The sequence below is a fragment of the Larimichthys crocea genome, chromosome III (assembly GCF_000972845.2).
Source record: "Larimichthys crocea isolate SSNF chromosome III, L_crocea_2.0, whole genome shotgun sequence".
In the NCBI taxonomy this organism is placed as follows: Eukaryota; Metazoa; Chordata; class Actinopteri; family Sciaenidae; genus Larimichthys; species Larimichthys crocea.
The window spans coordinates 966,568-989,974 of NC_040013.1; the positions used below are offsets into that span (position 1 = coordinate 966,568).

The window sequence follows — 23,407 nt, forward strand, 5'->3', positions numbered from 1 at the left end:
CGCTCGCTCCACCGTGCTTTTATTTTGTAGGCCTGCAGCGGACGCGGCGTGTTTGATGTGTTGCGGGTTTGACTCCTCGTGCGTGGCTCGGCGGTGTGTGTGATGGAGGCGGAGTCTGTCGCGAGCCCAGCCCGCATCTGGCCCGCTCCCGGGGCCAAACCCCCGCCCAGCTCCTCTCACTCACTCTCCGCTGTCCTCCCGCACGGCTCGGCTCGGCTCGGCTCGGACACACACACACACACACACACAGAGCAGCTCGGACACGGAATGGAGACGGAAGGGAGCCAGAGCAGCCTGTCCACCGTGGACTCCCCTCACGACCCCTGGTAAAGAAAGTTTGGTCCTGGTCCTGGTTCTGGTTCTGGACTCTCTAATCTGGATTAAGAAGTTTAAATCTGAGTGTGCAAACTTTAATTTAATGTTTCTCTTGTTTCCCTTCACAGTAAAATGTTCATAGGTGGACTCAGCTGGCAGACAACACAAGGTAAACCTTTACAGAACCTTTAAAGAACGTTAGAGAAACGCAGCTGAGGTGTATCCTCTGATGGTTCAGCCTCTCGGGCTCATGAATGAAGTTCTGGTGTGCAGCTTGTGTGTGTGTGTGTTTGCCCTGCAGACGGTCTGAAGGAGTACTTCTGTAAGTACGGCGAGGTGAAGGAGTGTATGGTGATGCGAGATCCGGTTACTAAGCGCTCGAGGTGAGTGAGGGGAGCTGAAAGTTTATCTGACCTCCGTGATTCCTGCCCCGCTCATAACGTATCATTACATGTCAACATCAGAGTCTGTGTCACTAACGCCTCCTTCCCTTCCCTCCTCGCTGCCTGCAGAGGGTTTGGATTCGTCACCTTTGTGGATCAGGCCGGCGTGGATAAAGTTCTGGCTCAAACGAGGCACGAGCTGGACTCCAAAACAGTGAGTTCTCTGTGTTTACTTCCACCACCGGCTAATCCCGACACTCACTGTTTGATTAGTGGATTTTTCCCGTAATCCGACAGAGAGGTGCAACATTTAAACTTTACAACGTGTATTAACCGCCCTGTGTCGCACTGTGTGTGTGTGTGTGTGTGTGTGTGTGTGTGTGTGTGTGTGCAGTGTCTTTTTGTCAGTAATGAATGTGGGCCGGTTTGGGGAACAATGTGGCCCGTTGGTCGCCATAGGGACCACTGCCCCCGCCTCCTCCCTCCAGCTCTCCTCTGTGGGAGTGGTGGTGGTTTGTGGGTTAGTCACTGTGTTGAAATGAAGTGAAGAGAAGCTGCTTCTACAACCCTGCTGTGCTCGGAGCGAAGGTGCACCTTCATCCGCTAAAGGTGCGCCTTCATCCGCTAAAGGTGCACCTTCATGAGGAAACAGTTACAAAACGGCAGAAAGTTACAAAATGGTGGAAGTTGTTTGAAGTCTTCTGCAGCGCGCCCTGTGTCACTGTGTTAAGGGCTTTTCTGAGCTCAGACCTTTGTTTGAGTCTTTGGCAGATGAACCCGGATGAAGGAAGGTGCACTTTCATCCAGCAAAGACTGGAGCGAAGGTGCACCTTAACTCGAAGGAAGGTGCAGCTCCTGTTGAGTCTTTGCCGGATGAAGGTGCACCTTAAGGTGCAGCTCCTGTTGAGTCTTAGCCAGATGAAGGTGCACCTTCGCTCTGACAGGTGCAGGAGGGAACGGTTGTGTTGCTGCAGAAAGTTACAAAATGGTGGCAGTTGTTTTGGGCGTCCGCGGCTCCCCCCTCTGCTGTAGTGTCACTTGCAGGCACGACAGCTATGACAAGTAGCACCATCATGGTTGGACGCTGCTAACTCGCCATGGGGTTTGTTTCCATAGTGACCCCCCCCCCCCTCTATCGTCCCCATCCTCCTCCTCTTTCTGCCCCTTTCCACAGTTGAAGAATAGCTCTGTCACCGAAGAAAAAGATAACAAAGCACATCATTTACAATCATTTCTCGGGATACCAGAAATCATAAACAAATGTCCCCTTAGCTGCGAGTTTCGGGGCCTCTCTCGTGGCCCGGCTGTGTCGGGGCTCAGTGAACATCCACAGGGGTTGGATGGTGAGTAGAGTAGTCCTTTTAGACTCTACCTCCCCCCTTTCCTTCCTCCCTCCTCTCTCCTCGCTCCCTCACAGGTTATCCTGTTAGAGAAAAGTTCTCCAGTGGCAACCGAAAGAATGTGCCATGCTGTGACCGACTGAACCGCTCGGGCCCTGGAATTAACTCAGCTCCGCACGGCCGAGGGAGGCTAAAGAGCAAACATAGTGCTGAGAGCGGAGGAATTTATTGCTGCTTATTGTGTTGAAGGACAGATGCAGGCCCGGTTTGAACCAGGAAAGGCCGGTGATTTATGTGGAAGTCCTGCTCCGATGACGTCCGGTGCAAACTGCACCTTTGTGGGACAAAGTTTCCATTCAAGGTGCACGGCTCACCCCCCCTCCACCTCCACCCGTTAACCGTTTCCATGCTGACCTGAGTGGAGTGGGGGTAGCAGAGGATAACCCCTCCATGTGTGATTAGTGTGCTAACTAATAGGATTGGAGTCAACAAGCTTTGAGTTGTTCCTCCACGAGATGCCCAATCGTTGCGTCGCGTTCCCGGCTCAGCCCGTGACGGGCGGCGCGCTCGGCCAACTGTTGCATATCTGGGATGTGTTTGGTTAAAGGGGATTGCCCTGATTTCATAAAGCTCCTGCGGACTTAACGTCCTCGCTGTGAGCGTCTTCGTTTATGTTTTAGGACTTAAAGATCCACTTCTTCTTCTTCTTCTTCTTCTTCTTCTTCTTCTTCTTCCTCGTTAAACTCCTGCAATACAAGAAGTCTCCAGCTTCATTAAGACACTTCAAAGTGTTATTTGGGATTTTCAGGGGCCGATATTAACGATTAAATAACTCTGACGTGGATAACAGACGCAAAACAGAAGCTTGTTAACTAGTCATTAACTAGCTAGTTTTCTAACTAGCTAATGTATATCAAACATTAGTTAGCTAGTTAAAAGAAGGCTAATGGTTATTTTGACATATTTACAAGTTAACAAAACAGTAGCTAACTCATTTATTTCCTCTAATAATGGTCACATAGGGACTTTACACGTCCACTGCCATGATTCCAGTTTTCTTATGCTAAGCTAAGCTACATGGCTGCTGGCTCCTATTACATATTTACACACATTATTATTATTTAAGTTAAATATTCTGTAACAAATGTGCTGTATCTGTAACTCTGAGCAACCTGCAGTTCCTCTAACGTCCACCTGAGGCTGGCTCCAGAAGTGAGTCAGTCTCCATAAGTCCCCATGTCCAAATGTCCAACTTCACAGCAGAAATAAACATGTTTACAGCCTGGTACAAAAAACAGTTTTGGTCTCTGTAGCTAATTTCCCCGTTCATGACAACTGTACTGAGGGTGAATTTATATACAACTCACCTGTTCACATTATATTAAGGTTAAAGTTATGCAGGGTTAAGAGCGGGGACGCTTTGGTTGACAGGTGGCTTGTTTCAGCGACCAGGCGTCATTCAGTGGTGATGACATGTTGTTGGTTCGTTGTTTATTTGGCTTCAAACCCACCACGAGTGTTTCAGAAGTGCCAGACTTTGGGGCGGTCGGTAGCGTAGTGGGTTAAGCGGCCGCCCCGTGTGTGGAGGCTATAGTCCTCGCTGCAGCTGGCCCTGGTTCGAATCCCGAATCAGACGGATAATTTACTGCGTGTCACTCCCCCTCTCTCTGCTTCCTGTCTATCTTCAGCTGTACTATCAATAAAGGCATAAAAAGGCCAAAAAAATTATCTTTACAAAAAAGACTTTGATTATGTGATTAAGTAGCTACATTTGAGGATGTTTTATTTTGAAAATAAAACCAAGCTGACAGGAGCTTTGACACGACGTCTATCAGAAAAAGAATCAATGATCTCGTCTGAAATGTTTCCGGCTGGATCGAGCCTTTGCTGCGTTGTCGTCGGTGTTTGTGCACTAAAGTTTCCACGTCGCGCTCGTGCACGTTGCACATGTTGGCCGGGAAACATGGTAAACTTTTAGGTAAGTACACAGAGACGTTTGTTCCTCCTCCGGCAGACGAACCTGAAAACAAGAACGCTCTTTCAACGTTGCACAAACGTGGAGGTGACTCAGATCTTTGATGTGTTTAACTCTGCTGGATGTGGACTGACTCTGTTTATGTGTGTGTGTGTGTGTGTGTGTGTGTGTGTGTGTGTTTTTGAATGTGCACAGGAGTTGTTGGACATCAGGAGGGTTGGTGACCGGAGGTGACTATCAGAGTAGTCTAGCCACCATAGAAACTAAACAGTAGACTCTGCATCTGATCCTCCAGTCTTAGCGTTAGTCTTCTCACTCTGCTCTCTAGAACAGAAACAAACATTAAAGGAGATAAAACAGCTGATCCGGTGACGCCATCGCTCACCGCCGACCTCTCTACCGTAGTTCCTCTCATGGTTACGGACTAATCTTAGCGCTGTACCGTCTCACCGTCTGCACAGTGTGGAGTAGTCTAGTTGTTCTCTATAGCTCTGTTAGACCAGCGTAGACTAATATAGAGGTCTTAAATTCCAATTTTACAGCCTGTCTATGAATGCATCCTCATGGCATGGTGTGGCTCTCTCTGCGATCTTAACCTCGGCCGGCTGTCTGTAGCTAAAGACCCAAAGACAGGACGATGGAGGTTAGAGGACGATCATGACGAGCGCGCCCAGAAACGAACACACACACATCTTTGGGTGTCGGTGTGGTTTGATTGACAGCTCCCACCACTCTTCCTCTTCTTCCTCTTCTTCCTCTTCCCGTCTCTCGGGCGTCTCTCCTCGCCGAGCTGAGGTGTGTTTGTGATTGTAGTGCCCGTGTGAGATTCCTGCAGATCACATGTCACATGATGGTGACGAGAGAGGCGGGCGGGGAGAGGAGAGGGGGGTTCGCTTCATATTCCTACATTCAGACACTCTGCATTGAAACAGGTTTCATCCTGATGCCGTTAGACTCAGATTAAACTTCAAACCATGTTTGAAAGTTTCGGTTTTCCTTCCTCGGGTGTCTGTTTTTGTGTTTTGGCCTGTTGACGCCGTGTTTCTGGGAAGAGATGTGAGTTTTTTAACCTCTTCCGCTCCAATCGACCAATAATAAACATATTTCTGTCTGTTTTTAGGGTCAGAGGTGGAAACCAGATTCATTTGTGTCACGAGTCTGTAATAAACATTCAAATATTGAAAGTTTTTAGTGTTTAAGGTCTCAGCACGTTAGGATAAAAGTTGTTTCAGGAGTTTTTGACAAAAATCCTCCAGAAATCTCAAATAAAGACGCCAAGAGTCGGAGGAACCTTTGACAGTGATCAGACGTCTCTGAAAGCTCTTTGCCGTGGACAGCCGTCCGTCCTCTGAACGTCCTCGACGTCACACAGCTCGTTTTATACAGCATGTTTTGAACCCAGTGGTCATGTCTGTACAGAGGAGACTCGTCGGTACCCAAAGAGCAGAACCACAGAGCGTTTTGTAGCCGCCTTCCTGACCAGCTAACACGACGTGTTTGGTACCGCTTGGTTAGATCTTCTATCACTGGAGACCTGAAGAGACTTGTGGCTTGTAGCCCGATGTTTATGTTTAAGAGGTTAAAATAATTTGTCTGTCAGAACCTGAGGAACCGAAACCCAAACTGAGGACGACGTCACAGTTTGTTAGAACATCTTCAGCTCCCACTTTGCTGTAGGGTCAGTGAACACATCGTGCTAGGTTCAGAGGAGGAGGATGGAGGTGTGATGGTGTCATCACACTAACCGGTGCGTCTCTTTCTGTATCCTCTCCTGCAGATCGACCCAAAGGTGGCGTTCCCTCGCCGAGCTCAGCCCAAGGTGAGTCCGACCGCCTGCTCCACCCGTTAGCTGGTGCATTGTTTGTTAATGTGTGTGTGTGTGTGTGTTAACGGGGCTAATGCCTCGTAATCTGATGAACATGAGCGCCGCTGACATCACTGAGCTGTTACGTGATCGCGTGTTAACAAAAACGTTCACAACTTTAGAGACGCTCTGTATTGTTGCAGCGACATGAAGGCGTGGATCGAGTTTCAGGAACTCTGTGTCCCGACCAACGTTTGTCTCCTCCGTCAACAACAAGACGCCGTAAGAGAGACACGGCGGATTAATGAGGCGTGAACGAGGACGAGGGGACGAGTCGTGATTCAAAGAGACGAATCAGAACAGAAGCGACTCTTTCCAAACAGAAACTATCGAACAGTTCGAAACACGAGCGAGAAAAAGTTCATGTAAGAGGCAGAACGACATCCGCCGCCATCCAGAACTCTGCTGATTGGCTCATTGATCCCTGATTCAGTTCCACAGCTGACCATTAATGTTCAATAACAGTGAAACACGTCGTAATCCTGGATTTTAAACGAGCTTCACATCCTGTCAGACGAAACGTCACGGCGTCGATAAACTTTGAGACGCTCGGCACCGTTCTCTGAGACACACAGTCTCTGATTGGTTGACAGACTCGACCCAAGGCATCATGGGACAACAGAAAATATTCATAATCAATTGTTTATTAGAAGAAGTCGACTGAATTAATTCTCTGATTGTAAATAAGAAGTTTTTATTTTTTTATTTTAATATTTATTGTTCAAATTCGACCTGAAAAAGTTTCAAACAGCGAAATTAAAAAATGAAAATGAAATTCTGAAATTCTTTGTAAAAGTTTTTAATCGTCTTTCAAACAGCAACAATTAATCCAATAACTCTCAACATTAATCAACAACTATTTTGACGGCTGACGAATCTTTTGAGTCGTTTTTAACTCAAATTCTGATTTCAGATTTTCTGTGACAGTAAACCAAACAATCGATCAGTCGATGAAAATAATCGATAGTTGCAAAGTTTGAAACCAAGAATTGAGATTTGTTTGTTTGATTTCAGAGTTTTCTGAACTCGTCAGTCGATCAGTCGATCAGATGAATCTGTTTTGACGAGTCGTGTAATTAAACTGAACTCACTTTCTTCCTCTCACAGTTGGTGACTCGGACTAAGAAGATCTTTGTGGGCGGCCTGTCGGTGAACACGACCATCGAGGACGTGAAGCAGTACTTCGACCAGTTCGGGAAGGTGAGTTAACGTTGCGGTCGGACGTGAAGGGGTTACAGCGAGGAGGAAGAATAACGAGGCCGAGAGGCTCCGGAGAGCAGCAGGCGAAGTTCGGGGGGACTTGAAGAGGAGGAGGCGAGGAGGCGAGGACGGGGGTAGAAAAGTTTTGTAGTGAGGAAGGAGGAGGGATTATCAGAATCTGAATTAATCTGATGTAACAGCTGCTCCTACCCACAACCCCCCTCTCCGGGCCCGTTACCGTGGTGACCTGGCTTGCCCATTGTCCCCAAGTAATTCTGCGGGTAAGGGGGTTTTTGTTCTGAAGGAGGTGGTGGTGCTGTCGGAGGGGGGTGTTAGCATGTGAGTGTCGGGTGGGGGTCAGACTCAGGAGTTTAGCAACAATAAGCAGAGAGTGGACGTTCGTTAAAGTTTGAATAAAAGCTCGTCAGAGACGCGTGAAGCTCGATAAACATCCAGCAAAGTTTTCAAAGTCAAACCCGTGAACGCTCTCCGGCGTTTCGGAAAGCTTCTCTCTCTTTCGAGGGTCTCCGGTTTCTCCCCGCGCTCCCTCCTCAATCATAACGTGGAGATGAATTTTGCCGACAGAGATATCGAGGGATGGACGGTGAAATGTAGGCTCCAGCCATCCATGGAAGTTCCTGATTAGACTGCCTCACTGGACCTTTTGTGTCCCGTCCTGGTGAGGACAAAGGGAGAGAGCGTGGAGAGAAGAGGGATGGGCTCGGGGATAACGGGGAAGGAGATGAGAGGGAATATTGTCCGCCGGGTTCCAAATATCAAAGCGATGATGTGAAATGAACTGCAGGAAGTGAAGGCCATGTTGTGATGTCCGTGTTTGGACTTTCAAGTTTGATCCCCAAAGTTTGGCTCATTTATTAACGAGATTCAGAGACAGTTAACGGACTCGAAACGGTCGTCTGAGAGACGGACGTCCAGCCTGGACGATATTCGTCAGTCACTCGTCAACAACGAGTTGTTTTTGTTTAAACTTCCTCTTTAATTTGAGACAAAAAACGTCAGAAATAAAAAACAAACAGAAACTAAAGAACGTCCATCAACAAGAAGCTTAGCTTCCTCCGTCAGCGTCCTCTTCGCTCTCCTCTCCTCTGCCATCATGTCCGTAGAAGCTGCTGAGCCCGTGAAACATGTTGCCATATTGTGGCTAACGTTAAAATGCTAATTCATCCAGACTCCTGGTTTGCTTGCTAACGTTGTCGTTAGCAACACAGTATAAGTGTATAAGCTATTTATAGCTTCAGCAGCTAACGCGATCCATGATGCTAACCTATGAATTGTCCAGCTCCTGTTCTGGCACGACACCGGGCCTGTAAACCTCCTCCTCTTCTTCCCGGTGGTCCAAAACTCCTGTGGTCCAAACACTAACACTGCCCCGGGGCTCTGAGCTCACAGACCAGGCAGCCCGGCTAACAAACAGAGCTAACGTGAGCTAACAGCAGCTGCAGAGCTGCCTGCACACAGTCAGTGTAGCATCAACAGGATTTAACATCTGTTAGTCAGCCTGCAGTGAGAGGCTCTTCTTTCAATCTGACACTCTTCAGTCACCTTTGACCTTTGTGGAGGCAAACTGCCCTGAGGCACACACACACACACACACACACACACACACACACAGTGTGTTAGCACAGTGTGTGTGTGTGTGTGTGTGTGTGTGTGGATCACATCCAGTAAACTTATTATAGAGCTCAGATTCATTTACCGAACGTTTATTTGGACCTCTGCGGAGTGTAAACAAGTCTGACACAAAAAACTGAGTGTGTGTGTGTGTGTGTGTGTGTGTGTTTATATGTGTGTGTTTGTGTCGAATAGACACCTGTGTCTCTGCTCTATAAAGGGAGGCCAGGCCGGAGGTCAAAGGGAGTCGAGGAGGAGGAGGAGGAGGAGGAGGAGGAGGAATTATGGCTGACTGTGCCAACAAACAAAGCCTCCTCCGGGCCTCTTTGTTCTGCCTTTGTCTCGTCTTTCTCCTCCCTTTCCACTTTGACCCATTCTCTCTCTGCTTTTCGCGGGACTCTCCGTCCTCTCTTTCACCGTATCTCCACCTGTCCTCTCCTCCTATCAGCTCCTCCTCTCATCGAGCCTCCACCTGCCCACAGGATTCACCTTTGTGTCTCGTGTTTGATGTTGGCTCGGCCTCTTTTATTTGGACTTTTTGTGCCGTTGCCACGAGAATGTCAAACTCTGAAGGAGGCAGCTGGATTATCCGCTCTCCCTCTTAACTTCGTCTGCGTACAGTACTCCTTCATATTTTGCCCCCTCGGCCTCCCTCTTTGTAACCTGTCGCTCCCCTCCTCCTCCTCCTCCTCCTCCTCCTCCTCCTCCTCCTCTCCGTCCATCTGTTGCCGAGCCTCCCTGCAGAACTTGAGACGGGGGCTGAGGTCAGGCAATATGCCGCGTGGCAACCTAAAAAAACTGTCTTGTTGTTTCTCGTGTCTGCAGGTCGACGACGCCATGCTCATGTTCGACAAGACCACCAACAGACACCGAGGTGAGTCGGACTGACCTTCTCCTTCTCCGCTCCTTCCACTCGGTATCTATCGATCGCCTCCTCCTCCCCCCCGCGAGGCCTCCTTCCTGTGGGCTGAGCTGCAAGGAGACGAACGGGGCTAGTCTAATTAGCCAGTCCGTTAATCTGGATCAGGATAAAGCCTCCTTAAGCGCCTCCTCCCCATCCTGGGTACTGATCGATTATGACAGCCTACCGGCTTTGCCCCGGACCTTCTGGTCAGGAAGGGAAGGTGGAGGAGGAGGGAGGAGGGGGGCAAATGTGTTAAGCGGCTATTACAGCGCTGATTACTGGCGAGGCCGACTGTGCCTGTGTGAAATGTTTCTGAACCCGCCCTGTGCTCCCTCGCCCCGCCAGGGTTCGGCTTCGTGACGTTCGAGAACGAGGACGTGGTGGAGAAGGTTTGCGAGATCCACTTCCACGAGATCAACAACAAAATGGTGAGCGCCACAACTCGACTTTGACGCCGCCTCGTCTGGAAACCGCCGCCAAAGTCCTGATTTGTTTTTTTTACTCTTGAACAGGTGGAGTGTAAGAAAGCTCAACCCAAGGAGGTGATGTCCCCCACGGGCTCAGCCAGGGGGCGCTCTCGCGTGATGCCCTACGGAATGGACGCCTTCATGCTGGGCATCGGCATGCTGGGTAAGGCGGTATTGATCGTCAACAGCTGCCTTTAAAGGTCAAAGACTGATTCACGTTCAAACAAACACCAAAGACTCCACCAACTGATACCACCCACCCAAAGATACGCAAACAAACTCCAACCTCCAGAAGAAATACCAAAACCTGCAGTTCCTCTAACGTCCACCTGAGGCTGGCTCCAGAAGTGAGTCAGTCTCCATAAGTCCCCATGTCCAAATGTCCAACTTCACAGCAGAAATAAACATGTTTACAGCCTGGTACAAAGAAACCAGCGTCAGGACGACCACACTGAGCTTTGCCATTGACGATGTCGACATGTATCTTTGCTCACACCACTGCTACGATGAAAGTGGACAGAAGTACAGACAGTATTCACAGATATATGAAGTAGTTTTTATTCGTCTTCTTGGTCTCGCCGCTGGGTACCAAAGTTCAGCATGGTTAACCCATCCTCCTCTCCTCGTCTCCTCGTCACTTATGGTTAATTCCCGGAGCTATTCACCCCAGAAGCTCCGTGGTCCGGTCCCAGAAGCCTGTTCTATTTTAACGGACGCCGCGAGCAGCTCGAGCTGACAGGAAGTCAGACACACAGAGAAACATTTAATTACGGTTTGAAGGAGATAACGGACCAAAACAACCGGTGACTTCAGTACCTCCAGTCAGACAACAGCTATCTGCCATTTTGTCTAAACAGTTAAATATTTGTATATATTTGTTGGATTAGAACGTCCTACATTCCCCATAATGCACCTGCCTCAAACTCAAAGCTGCGGTCGCCTTAATAAAACTCCCTGGATGTTTCCACCTCAGCGTAAAAATCAGCATACCGGCCCTTTAACACCTCTGATCCTCTCACCTGCCTGAACACTAACGATGCAGCGAGCTCGTTAACAGATTTTAATTAAACTAAAGTTGTCAGGACTTCTTTGTGCAGCTGAAGCTGAACTGAGCTTTGACACTGCTGCCACCTAGTGTCCAGACTGAGAACAGCAGCTGTGGTTAGACGTGAACATTAAAGAGGATTTTCTCTTTATTTTAAGGTTTGGAGATAGAAAGTCAGTCAGATCTTCGTTATAAGTTCAAACATTTCTTCTCTTGTTGTTCAAACGTTCAAAAAAAGACCCACAGGAAGCCACCGAACCACACCTGAGGTCAGCTCTCCAGGCGTCAGCGTCTATACAAAGGAAATCTGTGTGTAACCCGAGACAAAGGCAGTAACCTGCTCAGTCCGGTCGTGTGAAGAAATCCAGAGCTCAGGTGTAGAATATCACAGACTGTTACCGGGCTTCACTGACAGGGGGCAGCACAAGCACACACACCTGAGTCTGCTCGGATACCTGACTGTGATTCAGGTTTGTCTGGTGATGAAGGAAACTTATCCTCAAAACATCAACAAGGTCACCAACAGCAGACAGCCCCGCTCGCCGTCTGTCTTTCAGCCTTTGCAGTGACCTCGACGTAAACGCTGATTTTCTTTCCGCAGGTTATCCGGGCTTCCAGACCGCCACCTACACCAGTCGGAGCTACGCCGGCATCACTCCTGGATACACCTACCAGTTTCCTGGTAATGACAGCACACACTCTGCTCAGGAACACGTGAACATGTTCAGACAGCCGCTGTAGATAAACCATGATGACACTAAAATCATCCTCAGCGTGTCATCGAGCCGCCCTTTAAGGACCGCCCACAAAATCCTGAAAAACTGTTTGACCCTCTGACTCCACGTGTTCAAAGTCTTTTCACGTGTTTATTGTCCAACATATTTATTGTGTTTCTCAGAAATGTCTTTACATGGACTTTAATGATTTGTTGCAAAGTCTTCAAACAGTTTTACGATAATTCTCTTCGACTACCAGCGACTACTTCCAGGTTTTAAAGCTGGATTCAGACTTTGTCAGGTGTGTTCACCAGACGACAAACAACTTTTTGAAAAGATCAAGTCAAGAACACGAATATCGACCTGGTCGTTGTGTCACCACGCCTGACTGCTTCACTGAGGATGATTTTGGTGTCAATGCTCATGAACTCACACATAAACAAACCTGTCACAAATACAAACATGTTTCCATTGACGCACAGTGTAAATGGCTGCTTGTAAATATCAAGGAGTGGAAATAATCTACTGCTCGTGTGTGTGTGTGTGTGTGTGTGTGTGTGTGTGTGTGTGTGCGTGCATGAACTTTACCTGAAATCAGAACGTTTCACATCAACATGAACTTTGTTTGTTTGACAGTTTTAATGTATTTCTAATGATTTTAACACCACGTCGTGGACCCTTAACTTCCTGTTTCCTCAAACCCTGTTGTGTATGCCACCATGTACAGCTCACCTGTCCTCACCTGTGAGGTGTTTCCCTGCCTGTACACATGTATGTATGTATGTATGTATGTGGTGGTGTTTGTCTCAACAGCACTCTGATGTTTCTGTTTTAGAGTTCCACTTAGAGAGGACCCCCCTTCTGACTTCACCCCACCCCCCTGAGCTCACAGGTCAGTCGGTCCCTCCTCTGGACTTTACAAGCAGCATGTTGTCAGTCTGCTACACGTCACGTTAGCACGTTAGCACGTTAGCATCAATCACACAATCAGTTGGTTGGTTTGCATGTTTGTGTTTGTCGGTCCTCCTCGGTGTCTGTCTGAAGGACTGCTGACAGTAACATGTCAACACGTTCACCAACTTCGAATCTTCTCTCTTACGTCTCTTTAGCGATTCCTCTCACAGCGTATGGACCAATGGCGGCAGCGGCGGCGGCAGCAGCAGTAGTTAGAGGTACGTACATTAAATATTAAAACACATCCGGACCCGGGACCGAACAGAACCTCTAAACCCAGTGTCCAGTCTAACAGTGAACACAGCAGCAGAACCTCTGAACCGGCAGCGTCCAGTCTAACAGTGGACACAGTTAGGATACAGCTGTCTTTGACTGAACCAAAACAAGCTGAAAGACACTGTAACAACACTGACATTGTCTTGTGTTTTCTTTTCAGGCTCCACCCCGTCTCGCTCAGCTGGATTCTTAGGTACGAGCAGCCCGGGCCCGATGGCGGACCTTTATGGGACAGCCAGCCAGGAGTCTGCTGTCAACAGTTACCTTAGCGCTGCAAGCCCGGCACCGAGCACCGGATTCAGCCACAGTCTGGGGGTAAGATGACCTCTGTACTGAAGTTAACTTAAGTTAGTGTGCCTGACTGAGCACAAGACTATTAACATACTTCTTCTTCTGTGTGTTTATTTAGCGTCCTCCCGCAAATACACAAAAATTTAATCAAAATGGCGCCTTGATCGGGAATGGTACCAAAAAGAGCGGGAAAATTTAACATGTCGTGCTGCTCGCTCACATGTTGCTGCTGAAGCCGTCACACTTTTAGTTTTGGCTCTGTGAGCTCAGACGTGTCAGGATCACATTCACTCCATGTTAACAGAGAGCAGACGAAGGCAGACGTACCAGTTCTTTACCTCGCTCTACAGGACATATTTCTAACTTTGTCCACACACATTATACATGTAGACGTTCAGGAAGACTTCAGGATGCTGATGATCACGTTTGTTTATTGATACGACCTACGGCTTGTTGACAGATGTCTGTTGTTTGACGGTTACTTTCAAGGCTTTCTCTCTCTCTCTGTCAGTTGACAGTTAGCTCCACAGCAGTCGACCAATCAGAGCAGAGCAACAAAAAACAGCAGCTGGTTGCCGGGCAGAATTTAACATGGCTAGGAGTAGTCAAATTAAGAAGAGCTCTAAGAAAAGCTAACTGGGTGTAGACTTTTAATTACTGGACACGTGAGAGTCGTCTCCTCTGACTCTAAGCGGTTACCTGTACCAGGTGTTTTATGATATATTTAAACAAACAGTGGACTTTAAATTTGTGTGTTTGCCTCCACAGGGCCCGTTGATCGCCACGGCGTTCACTAACGGCTACCACTGAGAGCGTAAGTCGTCCGTCTTCCTGCCCCGTCGTCTTGTTTCACGTGACGCTGACCATGTGAGTAACCCGGACCTCTGTTTGTTTCAGTGCAGAGCTGCAGACTGAGAGCTGGAAGGAGTTGAAGCTGCTTTGGAGCTGATCTGGCCTGTCTCGGTCCAAACCGGCCCACCTCACCTCTCTCCGGCCTCAAGAGGGGAGGAAACCTCCACCCCTCCACCACCACCACCACCACCACCCGGTGTCAGCCTGAACCCAGCCGACTCTACTGACGCCTCACTAAACCTCCTGAGAAGAAGAAGTTTGTAAGACGAGTGAGAAGTTTATCACTACATGTACTAGCGACACATACAGATGCTGTATTTTAGTGTTTTTGGTTTTTATGTTTCTTTTTGTGACGGCTGCGTCGTTTCTGTTTCTGTTTTATCGGGTTATTTGACCTCCGACGACGTTTGGAGCTGTGATTTGTACTGGAAAAACTGTATATTTGTCAGTAGTTCATACTGAATTTTAACAAAACATTTGTGATTAATACTATTTCTTGAAAATGTGTCACAAAGTGTATATCTTGGTAGGTTTTTAACAAAGACTTGTTACACTAATAATGGTCGTTAGTCACAGTTAGGCCGACATGAGCTGTACAATTCTGTAAGATATTGTAAATATGACTGTTTCTTTGGGGAGTGAAGGTACGATTGGAAAGTTTCACACGAGGGAGGGTCGAGAACATTTGGCTGTGTTTGACGTCGCGGTTCTGCGACGGCGTTTAAGAAGCTGCTTCAGAGTCGAAACACTTCGAGTCTCTGCGGAGGGACGAAGAAACGCGCTGTTTTCTTACTTTGTCGTTTTGTTGTTTTAACTGTGATTTTTTTCGATATGTGATGATTGTTTGTTTGTGAGGCGAAATGAAGGAGCGGCGTGCAGGAGAGCTCGTGCACGGGTAAAGCAACGGTGTGGATTTAGATCAGAAACTAAAACATCAACGAGGTCAACAACACAAGACATGGCAGCCAGCTAATATTACTGACTAGTACAAGGCTACTTAGCTTCCGTCAGCGTCCTCTTCACTCTATTCTCCTCTGCCATTATGTCTGTAGATGTTCTCCTCTGCCATTATGTCTGTAGAGGCTGCTGAGCCCGCTCGTCCGAGCAGAGGAGAACAGAGTGAAGAGGACGTAAGCATAGACATGGAGTCCAAAGCTAACGTTACATAACATCATAACATATCAAAGTCCTGTCTAACGTCAGCGAATTCATCCAGACTCCTGGTTTTCCTGCTGACATTACAGTAAAACACCATGAGTGTTATTTAAAGGTTACATTGCTCACCCAGCTCCGGTTCTGGCACGACACTGCTGCACCGAAAGCACCAAAACTCTGCTAACCGAGCTAACAGCAGCTACAGTTTACTTAAGTCAGCGTAGCATCAACGTGATGGACACAATGTTGCTTTACCTGTGTTCAGACTCTGCCGGTTGTGTTGCTGTTTGCGTGTCATGTGGTTTTATTCACATTGGTTTCCAATGTGCCATGTGCTGTTTTATTTTCGGGGTCGGGGTTGGGGTTGGGGGCGGTACCTCAGTTGCAAATGTGAAATTTTAATCTGATTTTTTTGTTGTTGTTGTTGTTACATTAACATCTATGTCAACGCGTGGATGGTTGAACCTTTTAGAAAGGTGGCTGTTCCAACAGGAAACTCCATCACTGCGTATCCACTGGAGGTCACAGACTGTAGCAACGTGACCGCGATCTCTTTTTTAGACCAAAACAATGTTCAGAGCTACGAGGACGCTGCACTGGCTGATCACGGTAACTAGTTCATTTCCTGCGAATGTTAGCTGAAGAACAAAAAGCACTCGATCCACGCCGGGTTTTACACTTTGATACGCTCGCTCACGTCGCTGCGAGCCCATGCCGTAGTTTCAAACTTTGATGCTGTTTTCACTGAAGAATAACAATCTTGTCAACACTGTAACATTTTCTGATTTTCTTTTTCCTGTCATGTTTTATTCCTTTGAAAAAAAAAAAAAAACTTTTTAAAATTCCTAATAAATTATTTTAAAACATTCCATCCACGAGTCCTGTTTGACTGTTGTGTTCTCACGGCGTTCTCACAGCGTTCTCACAGCGTTCTCACGGCGTTCTCACGGCGCTCCGGTTCCATGATTCATTTATCTGACGCGTGACTGTACACAAAATAAAAACATGCACACTCGGCAGTGTTCACTCATAAAGGTCAGTCTGGTTTGGTCTCAGCGCTACAGAGAAGAGATACAGACGTGTCAACAACACTTCACCTTCACACACCTTTAACCCTCGAACACACTTTAACTTTTTATTTTCAGATTTCAAGCTGAAAATGTAAAAATATTTTTAAATATTTTGTATCTTTCTAAACTTTTTCTGCACATGAAGCATGAAGTGAAGCAGCAACGTAACGCAGTGTAGATCACTGATAATATTCAAATGTTCAAGAGAAGACGCTGTAGCTGCTGTTAGCCAATGTTAGCTCAGTTTGTTAGCTGCTGTTAGCTCAGTTTGTTAGCTGCTATTAGCTCAGTTTGTTAGCTGCTATTAGCCAACGTTAGCTCAGTTTGTTAGCTGCTGTTAGCTCAGTTTGTTAGCTGCTGTTAGCTCAGTTTGTTAGCCAGGCTGCTCAGACTGTGAGCTCAGAGCACTGAGGGGATGTTAGCGTTTGTACCATAGACATTTTGGACCACCAGGACAAAGAGCTTTACAGGAGCCGGTGTCGTGCCAGAACAGGAGCTGGACAATTCATAAGTTAGCCTCATAGAGTAAATGTGGGACTGACTTTTAGTGGTTGGTGAGAGCTTGGTGAAATAAAAGGCTGAAAGACAGACGCCGAGCTGGGCTGACTGCTGCTGGACTAGGCAGTGATATCAGCTGCTGCTGGGTCTCGTGACAGAAACTAGGGGGCGCTAAATCACAAAAATAAAAACTTGTTCATGTTCCTTTAAATCTGTGTTCATGTTTCTCCACATAAAAAACGTGTTTTTGTTATTAGTCGAAGCTCGTGCAGCTTTAATCTGAGTTTAAAATGTTGTTATTTACATTAAAATCGTTTCCGGTGTTTCGATTTAACGAGTGACCGTGTTAACTGGAGACCCGTTAGCCGAGCGCTAACAGTAGTTGCAGGAGTGAGGCGAGGTGTCGAAACACGAAGAAAACACTTCGTGTCGGACAGAAACACCGGAGAAGAATCCGGGCTCAGGTGTTTTAACCGTGTACCGGTAGAAACTAAACAAAGAGGCAGCACGAGGACAGGTACGAGTCTCAACGGCCGACAGGCGCTAACGGCTAACGGCTAGTCACCAGATAACACGGTCGCTCGTTAAGCCGGAACACCGGCAACAGTCGGGTTAAACTTTAACTCCGCGAGGCGGAAGGACACACACACACACACACACACACACACACACACACACACACAGCTGCTCTCAGGACGGTAGAAGAAGAAACCTGAAGTTCGAAGGACTAAAGACAAAGTTCTGGTCCAAAGACGGAACCGTCGGCAGAGTCTTTGAACACGCGCAGAGGATCCAGGTTTCTCCTGCAGCTGGTTCTGGTTCGAGGTCCCCGCTGGGTCCGCAGAGAGGGGTTCCGCTTCTGGTTCTGGTCTTACCGTGTGTTTGGTGGTTCAGGATGGGGAACAGCAGCAGTGACCGGTCCGGTGGACAGCAAGGAGGGAAAGAGGCCCGACCCAACATGCTGATGGACAACTCAGAGGACACAGAGGACCAGAAGGTAGGACGGGACCGGGACCGGGACTGGACCCAGACCTGGTCCCGGTCCTTTAACCTCATTAATGATAAATTTATGACAATGTTATTAACGAGACATAAGAAGATTCAACTGTACTCAGGTCTTAGAGACATAAAGACAGTCTTAGAGACAGTCTTAGAGACAGACTTAGAGACATAAAGACAGACTTAGAGACAGTCTTAGAGACAGTCTTAGAGACAGACTTAGACTTAGAGACAGTCTTAGAGACAGTCTTAGAGACAGACTTAGAGACAGACTTAGAGACAGACTTAAAGACAGTCTTAGAGACAGTCTTAAAGACTTAAAGACAGACTTAGAGACAGTCTTAAAGACTTAAAGACAGACTTAAAGACAGTCTTAGAGACATAAAGACAGACTTAAAGACAGACTTAAAGACATAAAGACAGTCTTAAAGACAGTCTTAGAGACATAAAGACAGTCTTAGAGACAGTCTTAAAGACAGACTTAGAGACTTAAAGACAGTCTTAGAGACATAAAGACAGTCTTAGAGACCGTCTTAGAGACAGTCTTAGAGACAGTCTTAAAGACAGACTTAGAGACTTAAAGACAGTCTTAGAGACATAAAAACAGTCTTAGAGACAGACTTAAAGACAGTCTTAGAGACATAAAGACAGCCTTTAAAGACATAAAGACAGTCTTAAAGACAGACTTAAAGACAGACTTAAGAACATAAAGACAGACTTAAAGATAGTCTTAAAGACAGTCTTAGAGACAGTCTTAGAGACAGACTTAAAGACATAAAGACAGTCATAGACAGACTTAAAGACAGTCTTAAAGACAGTCTTAGAGGCAGTCTTCGAGACAGACTTAAAGACATAAAGACAGTCTTAAAGACCGACTTAAAGACAGTCTTAAAGACAGTCTTAGAGACCGTCTTAAAGACATAAAGACAGACTTAAAGACAGTCTTAAAGACAGACTTAGAGACAGTCTTAGAGACTGTCCTGGCTGTTTTTACATTAACAGTAAATGTTCACAGTGATTTCTGTGAAATCAATTTAAAAACTGTTTCATGTTTTTTAGCAGTGAAGTTATAAAAAAGATACACTGTAAAAAAAACAGTCCACAGAGGCTGAACATGGGACAAAAACACCTTCAACCATGTTTACTTTAAAAACACTGTAAAACAATATTTAACTGTAAAACACTGTAAAACAATATTAAACACTGTAAAACTGTAAAACACTGTCAAACACTGTAAAACAATATTTAACACTGTAAAACAATATTTAACTGTAAAACACTGTAAAACAATATTAAACACTGTAAAACAATATTAAACACTGTAAAACTGTAAAACACTGTCAAACACTGTAAAACACTGGTTAAGTTATTTCAACACAGACAAACTTGCAGCATAGATACAGAAAATGTGGCCACACAAGTTAAATTAAAATATATCAAATTAAATGTTTTAAACCTTTCGATGTGGCAGATTTGGATGAATCGGACTCACCTGACTGATGAACACGTCTGAATGAGAGTCACCTGTTGACCCGTGTATTAACCTCGCCTCACGCTCTGCAGGCTCCGCAGGAAATTCAGGAGTTTCTGGCGTGGCAGCAGGACCTGGAGAGCGACAGCAAGAGCCCGACACAGGCCAGGCCCACGGTGTTCAGGTGGACCGGAGGAGCCAAAGAAGTCTTCGTGTCCGGCTCCTTCAACAACTGGGTCACAAAGATCCCGCTCAACAAAAGGTAGTCCGACTCTGTTGGACCGTGCCGGACCTCCCCGACCTGTCTCACTCCTCCCCGACCTGTCTCACTCCTCCCGACCTGTCTCACTCCTCTCCTCTCTCACAGTCAGAAGAACTTCGTGGCCATCGTGGACCTGCCGGAGGGAGAGCACCAGTACAAGTTCTGCGTGGACGGCCAGTGGACTCTGGACCCGACCGGGGTGAGTGAGCGCTTCAGAGTTTATCGTCCTCGTGTTTTGAGTTGAAGACGTTTGTGTCCACGCTGTGTCTCTCAGGCCGTGATGACGTCGAAGACGGGAACCGTTAATAACGTGATCCAGGTGAAGAGGACGGACTTCGAGGTGTTTGACGCCCTCAGGATCGACTCCGAGGACACGTCGGACCTGTCAGGTACTCACCTGTCACTGCTTCAATCACGACACACATGATCTAACGCACGTCCTGACCTCTGTCATGTGACCTCTCTCACAGACCTGTCCAGTTCGCCTCCCGGTCCGTACCAACAGGATGCGTACGTGATCAGATCAGACGACAAACTCAAGCATCCTCCGTTCTTACCTCCTCACCTGCTGCAGGTGCTGCTCAACAAGGACACCGGCATCTCTGTGAGTATGACCGACGGCAGCCTGACACGGCGCCGTGCGGACCCGTTAAACTCATCCTCTGTCTCTGAATCTGAACCAGTGCGACCCAACGCTGCTTCCAGAACCGAACCACGTGATGCTCAACCACCTGTACGCCCTCTCCATCAAGGTAAACAACAACAACATGTGCTGTACCTGTCTGAGTCACACACATACACACACACACACACACACACAGCAGCAACTATTTCACTGATTCTGGTGAAACTGGATCATATTTTATGGAGGAAATGTTTTCTGGTTTTCCCTCTGATGTCCTCCGGCTGCTCCGCCTCAACTCTCTGTGATTTACAGAGTTTATGATGGACAGTGAAGTAAACTGCTGACAGCTGTAGCTGCTGTTAGATCAGTTAGCTCAGTCTGTTGTGCTGTTAGCTCGTCTGTTAGTGCCTCAGTCTGTTAGCTGCTGTTAGCTCATTTTTAGCTCGCTCTGTTAGCTGCTGTTAGCTCATGTTAGCCTCAGCTGTTGCTCATGTTAGCTCAGTTTGTTAGCTGCTGTAGCTCATGTTAGCTCAGTTGTTAGCTGCTGTTAGCTCATGTTATCCAGTCTAGTTTGTTAGCTGCGGTTAGCTCAGTCTGTTAGCTGCTGTTTAGCTCCGTAGCTCAGTCTTGTTAGCTGCTGCTTAGCTCATGTTAGTCAGTTTGTTAGCTCAGTCGTTAGCTGCTGTTAGCTCATGTTAGCTCAGTCTGTTAGCTGCTGTTATGCTCATGTTAGCTCAGTTTGTTAGCTGCTGTTAGGTCCAGTTTGTTAGCTCAGTCTTTGTTAGCTGCTGTTAGCTATGTTAGCAGTCCTGGTTAGCTGCGTGTTAGCGCATGTTAGCCTCAGTCTTTGTTAGCTCAGTTTTTAGCTCAGTGTTAGCTCAGTTGTTAGTCAGTCTGTTAGCTGCTGTTGCTCATGTTAGCTCAGTTTGTTAGCTGCTGTTAGCTCAGTCTGTTAGCTCATGTTAGCTCAGTTTGTTAGCTGCTGTTAGCTCATGTTAGCTCAGTCTGTTAGCTGCTGTTAGCTCAGAGCACCGGGGTGTGTTAGCGTTTGTACCACAGACGTTTTGGACCACAGGGAAGAAGAAGAGGTTTACAGGCTTAGTGTCGTGCCAGAACAGGAGCTGGGCATGACATAAGTTAGCTTCATAGATGGCGTTAGCTTAACACTCGTAGTGTTTTGGTGGCGGTAGCTGCTGCTGGCTGATGCTTCGTCCTGTCTCTGTGTTTCAGGACGGCGTGATGGTTCTCAGCGCGACGCACCGATACAAGAAGAAGTACGTGACCACTCTCCTCTACAAGCCCATATAATCCACAGAGCCGCGCTCTTATTTTGAAGTTATAATCATTTGACTGTTGTTGCTGCTAATTGTTGTTTTTGTACCTTAATGATCAATTTAAATGTTTTTTTCTAAAGTTCTGCAGAATATTTGTACATTTATGATCCGACCACAAGCTTCACGTGACCTTTGACCTTTTGTTGAGCTTCTTGTTGTGATCTGTCCGATAAAGCTGAGATAAGCTCGGCTGCAGACGTGAGCAAACAGACACGAGGACACGGAGGAGCTCTGAACTTCAAGCTGCAAACGAGAATCTCACATTTTATTCCACAAAATCTTAATTTTAAACCTTTAATTAAACTTTGATTCGATCCGCCGTCTCTCTCCTGTTTGTTGTCTTTGCATGTCTCAGTTCACGCAGTGTTCTTTGGGGTCCAGGTTCTTGTGTTCGGGGTTGTATTCGTGCTGAGCGAAGCAGTGAGCCGCCACGCGGTCGCACTCGCACACGGCAGCCTGGCACTTATTGTTGGAGGCTGTGGAGACAGGAAGTGAACGACAGCGGCTTAAAAACAGGCAGACAGGCGTTTGTTTGCACACAGTCATCCTACATACATACATACATACATACATATATATATATATGTATGTATGTAGGATGACTGTGTGCAAACAAACGCCTGTCTGCCTGTTTTTAAGCCGCTGTCGTTCACTTCCTGTCTCCACAGCCTCCAACAATAAGTGCCAGGCTGCCGTGTGCGAGTGCGACCGCGTGGCGGCTCACTGCTTCGCTCAGCACGAATACAACCCCGAACACAAGAACCTGGACCCCAAAGAACACTGCGTGAACTGAGACATGCAAAGACAACAAACAGGAGAGAGACGACGGATCGAATCAAAGTTTAATTAAAGGTTTAAAATTAAGATTTTGTGGAATAAAATGTGAGATTCTCGTTTGCAGCTTGAAGTTCAGAGCTCCACCGAGGACACGGAGGAGCTCTTGAACTTCAAGCTGCAAACGAGAATCTCACATTTTATTCCAAAAAATCTTCATTTTAAACTTTTGATTAAACTTTGATTCGATCCGTCGTCTCTCTCCTGTTTGTTGTCTTTGCATGTCTCAGTTCACGCAGTGTTCTTTGGGGTCCACGTTCTTGTGTTCGGGGTTGTATTCGTGCTGAGCGAAGCAGTGAGCCGCCACGCGGTCGCACTCGCCACGGCAGCCTGGCAATTAGTTGGAGGCTGTGGAGACGGAAGTGAACGACAGCGGCTTAAAAACAGGCAGACAGGCGTTTGTTGCACAAGGCATCCACATACATACAGACATACATAATCTATATATATATATATGTATGTATATTATATATATATATATATATATAAGATATATATATATATATATATATGTATGGATATATATATGTGCATGTATAGTGTGTATACTGTATCATATATATTATACTATATATGGTATATGGATTGTGTGTATCTGTATACATACATAGATATTGTGTGTGGTGTGTGTATCTATATGAATTATACTATACATATACCTATGTATATGTTATACGTATACATATATGGTATATATATGTAGTGTATGTTATATATATATTATATATATCATACATATATATTATAATACACCTATATATATATATGTATCTCTATATATATGTATATTATCTATATAATGTATGTATATATACATATATGTATATAATATATCTATATTATCTAATATATATCTCTATATATATATGTGTATGTATGTATATATGTATGTCTATATATTATTGTATCTATATATATATATATGTATATATTGTAGGATGAGCT

At 46.4% G+C, this 23,407-nt stretch overlaps 3 protein-coding genes across 4 annotated transcripts in view; 2 read left to right on the forward strand and 1 right to left on the reverse strand.

Annotated features, from left to right (window-relative positions):
- Nucleotides 1-49: 49 nt before the first annotated feature.
- msi1b (musashi RNA binding protein 1b) lies at nt 50-16,209 on the forward strand. 2 transcript variants are annotated; one of them, XM_019268089.2, is made up of 15 exons: nt 50-326; nt 444-484; nt 617-698; nt 828-912; nt 5,791-5,832; nt 6,985-7,077; nt 9,535-9,583; nt 9,959-10,041; nt 10,126-10,243; nt 11,727-11,807; nt 12,677-12,733; nt 12,951-13,013; nt 13,232-13,386; nt 14,131-14,176; nt 14,265-16,209. In XM_019268089.2, exons 1-14 carry the CDS (start codon nt 103-105, stop codon nt 14,170-14,172), a joined length of 1,215 nt encoding a protein of 404 aa, XP_019123634.1. In that variant the 5' UTR covers nt 50-102; the 3' UTR covers nt 14,173-14,176; nt 14,265-16,209. The 2 variants fall into 2 exon arrangements, with proteins under 2 accessions (XP_019123634.1, XP_019123626.1); XM_019268081.2 differs by having other exon boundaries at nt 51-326; nt 14,260-16,208.
- A 1,401-nt stretch (nt 16,210-17,610) lies between these two features.
- prkab1b (protein kinase, AMP-activated, beta 1 non-catalytic subunit, b) lies at nt 17,611-21,942 on the forward strand. The gene is made up of 7 exons (XM_027277503.1): nt 17,611-17,934; nt 19,500-19,669; nt 19,775-19,868; nt 19,944-20,058; nt 20,140-20,273; nt 20,353-20,421; nt 21,525-21,942. The coding sequence occupies exons 1-7, from the start codon at nt 17,833-17,835 to the stop codon at nt 21,600-21,602; spliced, it is 762 nt and encodes a 253-aa protein (XP_027133304.1). The 5' UTR covers nt 17,611-17,832; the 3' UTR covers nt 21,603-21,942.
- Nucleotides 21,858-23,407, reverse strand: part of pla2g1b (phospholipase A2, group IB (pancreas)) — a 2,316-nt gene continuing 766 nt past the window's right edge. The window contains exon 4 of the mRNA XM_027277507.1: nt 21,858-22,104. Within this exon, the coding sequence (XP_027133308.1) occupies nt 21,980-22,104 (125 nt within the window). The 3' untranslated portion in view covers nt 21,858-21,979. The remainder of the gene's footprint in view (nt 22,105-23,407) is intronic.

Coding starts and splice junctions, on each gene's coding strand:
- msi1b (XM_019268089.2), top strand. CDS start 103: ATGGAGGCGGAGTCTGTCGCGAGCCCAGCCCGCATCTGGCCCGCTCCC. Junction 12,734..12,950: donor CCACCCCCCTGAGCTCACAG/GTCAGTCGGTCC, acceptor ACGTCTCTTTAG/CGATTCCTCTCACAGCGTAT. Junction 13,387..14,130: donor GATTCAGCCACAGTCTGGGG/GTAAGATGACCT, acceptor TTGCCTCCACAG/GGCCCGTTGATCGCCACGGC.
- prkab1b (XM_027277503.1), top strand. CDS start 17,833: ATGGGGAACAGCAGCAGTGACCGGTCCGGTGGACAGCAAGGAGGGAAA. Junction 17,935..19,499: donor AGGACACAGAGGACCAGAAG/GTAGGACGGGAC, acceptor CACGCTCTGCAG/GCTCCGCAGGAAATTCAGGA. Junction 19,670..19,774: donor AAGATCCCGCTCAACAAAAG/GTAGTCCGACTC, acceptor CCTCTCTCACAG/TCAGAAGAACTTCGTGGCCA.